General features: G+C 37.8%; 1 protein-coding gene across 1 annotated transcript; it reads left to right on the top strand.

Annotated features, from left to right (window-relative positions):
• Positions 1 to 226: 226 nt before the first annotated feature.
• On the top strand, positions 227 to 6,820 carry Amy (alpha-amylase). Its single transcript, NM_001173153.1, is given in 9 exon segments — positions 227 to 279; positions 1,232 to 1,403; positions 2,455 to 2,606; positions 3,554 to 3,734; positions 3,868 to 3,983; positions 4,239 to 4,746; positions 4,989 to 5,189; positions 5,663 to 5,824; positions 6,624 to 6,820. Coding segments are annotated over 8 exon segments (1,503 nt in total). The 5' UTR covers positions 227 to 279; position 1,232; the 3' UTR covers positions 6,636 to 6,820.
• Positions 6,821 to 7,465: the final 645 nt, after the last annotated feature.

Genomic DNA, 7,465 nt, shown 5'->3' with positions numbered 1-7,465 from the left:
AATGATTTCACAAATGAATCATTTGGCCGAAATAATGTGTTTTAGGTGTGAACATTTGATTTTTATCGTACAAAATCATCTTGGATACGGAGCGCCGAATATTTATCAATGTTTTTTTGAACTTTTATCGAACGATTATGTTCATTATGTCGATAAATTTCGTGTATCGCAACATAGACCGAGATGTTATCTTCAAGTATATATAACTTGGGTACGGGAGGCTGTTATCAGATTTATTTAATTATATCACACGACAGGAGGTCCAGTATATTAGATAAGGTGAGCAATTTAAATTATAAATATTATTTAATTCCATGGACTTAAGTCTCATATAATTATAGAGAAAATGTGCGCACATAAAAATCAATAAATTATCATGTACCGGATTTGGAATCGCAATTTATTCATAGTTGCAGCTAGCTTTATAAATTTCACTTATTAGCCGAAAAGCGCTTTTAAATTGTAAGTGTGAAACTGTGTGACTTAAGACTAATCTCATCAAGTACACTAAATGCGCTCACTCACTTTCGCATTCTCAATGATCACAAATAAATATACGCATTGGATAAATCATTTCTTTTTTATAAGGGGATTAAAATTGAATAAAAATTGATATTAAAATGAAGAAGTATTTGCGTCTGTGTATACTATGTATGAGTAATAATTTTTAAAATGACGGATTATTTTCATAAGACCAGAACATTCAGGGCTTCGGCTAAGCATCTCGTTTATATTATAATACAAATATTTTTCTCTTGATTTGGGACATGCTTACAGGCTGAAGAATTAGTTCTCAGGTTTTATGAAAAGAATTATATTACTCATGCTAGTATGCTTAGTAATAGGTATAGTTATGTTGATTGCTTAAAGTTATATTATTGAAAAAAAGTATATCTTATACTAAGGAAATTATTAAAAAAATAATTATAACTAAGCTACTGAGACTAGTTCTAGATTAGGCACTTTATTCATGCGCTATTTTTGTATGGAAATGGTAGTGTAAGGTAGAGGGGGAAGAGGTCGACCGAAGAAGACATGGATGGAGTGTGTGAATGACGATATGAGAGAGAGAGAGAGAGAGGAGTGAGTGTTGAGATGACGGCTGATAGAAGAGAATGGAAGAGAAAAATTTGCTGTGCCGACCCCACCTAGTGGGATAAGGTGGAGAAAAAGAAGAAGCACAAGTACATATATTATACTACTAAACCTTTCAAAACTTTCGCTTTGTTAGGATGTTTCGGTACATCCTTCTACTTTCGGCCGTGACTCTGGCGTTGGCCTATAAAAACCCTCACTATGCATCGGGTCGCACCACCATGGTACATCTCTTCGAATGGAAGTGGGATGACATCGCTGCTGAATGCGAAAGGTTCCTTGGACCCCGAGGATTCGGTGGTATTCAGGTAAGCAATGACAAACACTATGAATTCATAAATTCAAAATTTAAAAACCGTGCACGTCACATTAAATCTAAATTCGAAAGTGATGATCTTCTTATTATTCGTCTTATCATTCATCAATATCATTTCTGTAATTATCATAATAATGCATCCGCCGTATAGTTCTGACTCCTGACCTTGCACCTTCAGATTTCTACCCGTTTCGGTCTCTTTAGAATTCTTTAGGCAGTGTAAGGTTAACATTACGAGAGGACTGCCAAAACCAATTGTCACGGTATTTTGATCAGAAGTCCCAAAATTTCTATAGCAATGGGACCATATTCCTACCTACAAGGTGAAAAAAGCTATCGAACAAAATGGTACCTAGATACTTTAGCTAAATATAAATAAATTACATTAAAAAATGTTGTGAATTTTCTTAAAAAATGCGAAGAAACTTTTTCCCCAACCTATTAAAAAGGCAGATGATTTAAATCAGTTATTGGATCCCGTAAGCACCATAAAGTATAATCCATTATCCAAATGTCTTTGTGGGACTCTTTAATTAGCTCTTTTTTTAAAACGGCTCTCCTACCGTTTGAGTCATTAAGCACTACTTCGCTGCGGAAACAAAACCATGATACTAATTAATGTCGGCTCATAGCCTGTCTTATCACCATTACGTTCAAGTTCTAGTTATAACATGGATATATGAGTATATCGTAGCTGAGGAATGTCGTCATAAAGATCGAAACCTTCTCTTCAATATTCTCTTCTAAGACAGTTAAAGATAGTTTTGGTGGTAGGACCTCTTGTGAGTCCGCGCGGGTAGGTACCACCGCCCTGCCTATTTCTGCCGTGAAGCAGTAATGCGTTTTGGTTCGAAGTGTGGGGCAGCCGTTGTAACTATACTTGAGATCTTAGAACTTATATTTCAAGGCGAGTGGCACATTTACTTTGTAGATGTCCATGGACTCCAGTAACTACTTAACACCAGGTCGGCTGTGAGCTCGTCCACCCATCTAAGCAATAAAAAAAAAGTTCATTCAATATTTTTTGATCTTCATTTTCATAGGTTTCGCCACCAAACGAGAATTTGGTAATCTGGTCCCGCAACCGTCCTTGGTGGGAGCGCTATCAACCAATCTCCTACCGTCTAGTAACAAGATCTGGAAATGAAAATCAATTTTCGAATATGGTGCGTCGCTGCAACAATGTTGGCGTCAGGTTTGTTGCATTACGACTTTGGTTCAAAATTTTGTAATTAGTAATTGATAGAATTTATAAGACACCGTAGAGATGGCTCAAAATACAAATCATAGATATAAAAAATACAATAGATCAATGTGGTCACAGACTATCTGCTCCCAAAATATTACAAAATATTATATAAAAAAGAATTAATAGCTTACAATACTACTTACTTACATTTGGTATTATGGTATGTTTGCGTTGCATACATTTTTCTTGAGTTTCCAATTAACAATGCAAATCTATTGTATATTTAGGGTTGGTTACTATTAGTGGCAGTATCTAATTAATCTAATATGCATGGACTACTCTGGTGGGTCGGTATAAAGGTGTGTGGGATTGAGCCAGGTACCAATTGTTTTTAGGCAGTGAAAAGTAGTCATGCGTCCCGTCCAGGGTGGTAATGCTTTAAAAAAATACGTTAAATATGCCAATAAAGAACCTAATTGTATTTTTTTTAATTTTGGTTTTAGTTTTTTGTAACTTTAAAAGTTACCCGTGGAGGGGAGCTCATTGCATACCATCCGGCTATGGAATGAGCTCCCCTCCACGGTGCTTCCCGAGCGCTATGACATGTCCTTCTTCAAACGAGGCTTGTGGAGAGTATTAAGCGGTAGGCAGCGGCTTGGCTCTGCCCCTGGCATTGCTGAAGTCCATGGGCGACGGTAACCACTCACCATCAGGTGGGCCGTATGCCCGTCTGCCTACAAGGGCAATAAATAAAAATAAAAAAAAGCGAATAACATTGTGTATTATGCACTTAGGAAATTGTTTCTATTAAATACGAAAAAAGGAGTATTATAGGGTACTATTCATATCTTAGCGTAAACCTCAAACGCGCGTTCTAGGTTTTAAAGTACTCATGGAAAAACGAATGTTACGGAAAGTTCGGCTTCCACTTTTCATTACGCTTTGACTTTCAGGATTTATGTGGACGCCATCATCAACCACATGACTGGAACTTGGAATGAGAATGTTGGTACAGGTGGAAGCACAGCCGATTTCGGAAACTGGCACTATCCTGCTGTTCCTTACGGCAGGAATGACTTCAACTGGCCTCATTGTGTCATTACTGGCAACGACTACAACTGCTGCCCTGACAGAGTACGAGCATCTTATGTTATTTCTGTAGTGATGTTTGGGAAAACGCTTAAATTTATGTAGCTTTACGGGAACTAAGTTTTATGGGAATCAAAATTAAATAATCCCAAATTAATTTGATTTGATTTGATTTTAGGTGCGCAACTGTGAATTGTCTGGTCTGAAAGACTTGAACCAAGGCTCTGATTATGTTAGACAGCAGATTCTAAATTATATGAACCGTCTTATTGACATGGGTGTTGCTGGTTTCAGGTATGATAGTGACTTTTTTTTATTGATTAGTTGGGTGGATGAGCTCACTTTGAGATGTAAGTTCTAAGATCTCAGTATAGTTACAACGGCTGCCCTACCCTTCAGACCGAAACGCATTATTGCTTCACGGCAGAAATAGGTAAGGCGGTGGTACCTACCCGTGCGGACTCACAATAGATCCTACCACCAGTTGTTAGTTTGTTATAACTTACCCTCCTCAACTTTACTGGTTTAAATAAATTATGGTTTCTCCAGAATTGATGCTGCAAAGCACATGTGGCCTCACGATTTGCGAGTGATCTACGATCGTCTCCGCAATTTAAATACCGCCCACGGTTTCCCATCCGGTGCTCGTCCCTACATCTACCAAGAAGTCATCGACCTCGGTGGTGAAGCTATCAGTCGCAACGAATACACTCCACTTGCTGCCGTTACTGAGTTCAGATTTGGACTGGAACTCAGTCAAGCTTTCCAAAGAAGAAACCAGCTTAGATGGTTGGTTAACTGGGGTCCACAGTGGGGCCTTCTCGCTTCTGGAGACGCTTTGACTTTCATTGACAACCACGACAACCAGAGAGGTCATGGCGCTGGTGGAAACATCTTGACATACAAGCAATCCCGACAATACAAGGGCGCTATCGCTTTCATGTTGGCACATCCTTATGGCTACCCTCAATTGATGAGTAGTTTCGCCTTCACGGACACCGAAGCTGGACCTCCAATGAACAGCAGGGGTGATATCACCTCTCCTACTATCAACGCTGTATGTATTGACATGACATTATGTAATCAAGTCCATTTCGCTTTTCAAAGGTTAATTTGCATTTATTCAACAGATAATTGTGCTATCGTTCGATTAGATAAAGTTAATATAGAATGTTTGTATTATTCTTGATCTGTTTTGTACCTACCAAGAAATAAATCAATTATATCGCGTTGTCGATCTAGTGCTTAGTGACGAACTATTTTACAACGGGTTATTTCGTATTTTTTTATCCGAAACAGGATAATTCTTGCGGCAATGGTTGGATATGCGAGCACCGTTGGCGTCAGATCCACAACATGGTTGTCTTCAGGAACACCGCTGGTAACGGTGCCCTTACCAACTGGTGGGACAACGGTAGCAACCAGATTGCTTTCTGCCGCGGCAACCAGGCCTTCATTGCTTTCAACAACGATGCATGGGACATGGACCAGACTCTTCAGGTTTTTATTTTATTTTTATTAGGCAAATGAGTGATATCGGTTTGGTAGATATATTAAGTATGATGAGAATTGACCAAATCATTTTGATTTTAAGCTATTTAACACGCTAGCATCGGAGTGGATAAGACAGTTGAACTTGTTTTTTAATAGTGTATGGTATCAATAGTTATAAATATCTTATGGACAGATATGAATAGAAGGGTTATTTTGATAATATCCTGAAAAGCAGCTTTTACAATAAAATCATTTTTTCTTACACTATTTTTAATTCAAATTGATTGCAATTTATTTTCTATTTTTTAGTTGGATTTTCGATAAAAGCGTATTATCTTTGTTTTTTTTTTAAAGCTATTATTTATTGTAAAAAAAAATGTTTTGCTTTCATCATTCGTTTTAGAAGGAATCACCTAAAAATTAAACCTCATAGATTATTTTACGTGCCGGTAAAGCATAACTCAATGTCTCCGTTTCAGACTTGTCTCCCCGCCGGAACATACTGCGATATTATTTCCGGCGCCAGGTCTGGTAACCGCTGCACTGGAAAATCTATTGTAGTAGGCAGCGATGGTCGCGCTCGTATCATCCACCGCAGCAACGAGTATGACATGATGGTTGCTATCCATAGGGGTGCTGACGTAAGTATTTTTTATTGACTTAAATCTACTTCTTTGTCCTAAGTCTCAAAAGCATAATATAAAAATAATCTTAAGTATAGTTGTTGCAAAGTACGACTGCCTTCCGCCCTTCGTTGTGTGAGTGACCAATCTGTATACGCGTCAATATAGGCTATATGTAGCTAATGTAGCTACTGACTGCTCACATACCCGATCCTGTAGCCCTAATGGTAAACAGTCGACGTCGTCCTAAACACGTCATTACGGATCCTCCCGATCCACTAACGGTGCTTTTAAGTAACTCAAGCACCGGTCAGCGTCCTGGTGAAACCCGTCGCTTGCGAGGATGGGCTTGACGAGTGAATTAACCCATAGACACAGATGGTAGGACCTCTTGGGAGTCCGCGCGGGTAGGTACCACCGCCCTGCCTATTTCTGCCGTGAAGCAGTAATGCGTTTCGGTTTGAAGGGTAGGGCAGTCGTTGTGACTATACTGAGATCTTAGAACTTATATCTCAAGGTGGGATCCGCTGAGAAGATCCGGCGAGAAACTCAGTGGATTTTTTTTTAAAATTTTCTTAGATCGATGGACGAACTCACAGCCCACCTGATGTTACTGGAGCCTATAGACATCTACAACGTAAATGCGCCACCCAGCTTGAGATATAAGTTCTAAGGTCTCAAGTATAGTTACAATAGGTGTTAAGTGCTTACAAGTATAGTTGTCTGTGTCTGCAGAATATTTAATGCTCAAAGCAATTGAATAGATTTTTTTAAGCATTAATTATTTTAATTATTAATTATTTCTTATTTTTTACAGTCGAGATTGTAAAACGGGAACCGTACTGGCAAATATTTTGAAGACTGGAAATCTGAAAATTGTAAATATTAATTGTGAAATACATTTATGTCTTTCTTATAATAATGTTTTAATTTTTATGATTAAGCGATTTTCTTATCAAGGTTATTGCTTTCTAAGATTAGAAATAATAAGATTTAATAAATACATAATATAAATATGAAATTTTTTTTTTAGAAAATATTGAAATTTAATAAAAGTCTATGGACTCCGGTAACCACTTCGAACCAGGTGGGCCGTGAGCTCGTCCACCCATTAAAGCAATAAAAAAAATCTTTTAAAGGTTTTAGTGAGGTTTCTGTGGAAATTTAAATTCTTTTCTTGGTAAGCAAGTGTTCATATAGAATTTGTATAGCACATACGAACGTTGACGTCACTATACCTATACAATGTATTGTAACTCTCCTACATGAAATTGAAACACTTACCACTTCACATCTGGATATATTTCAATATTATTACAAATCGATTTATTAAAGAAATATAATACTTTATCAACTTATTTGCCGATGATAGCATCATAATATTGCGTACCAGATTTTATGATAACCACAACAACAAACAGAATTCATTGCTAACGATTGGAAACCGGGTTAATGGAATATTTTAAAGGTTAAAGATGACTAAGGCATTCACTGGGTAATGGAAAGAAGAGTTTTTAAGTTTTATACAAACGTACTGCTACCGTCATTTACTGTTAGTTGGTCGTATTGTAAGTCCGCACATGTAGATAATGCAGGTTCCTCCCTGGGACCTAGAAGCGGAGGCGCTCGCTGCGGATTACGCGTGGCGATGCGATCTCC

The sequence above is a fragment of the Bombyx mori genome, chromosome 8 (genome assembly GCF_030269925.1).
Source record: "Bombyx mori chromosome 8, ASM3026992v2".
NCBI lineage: Eukaryota > Metazoa > Arthropoda > Insecta > Lepidoptera > Bombycidae > Bombyx > Bombyx mori.
The sequence above is the reverse complement of the archived record's forward strand: the minus strand, read 5'-3'. Positions and strand labels throughout refer to the sequence as shown.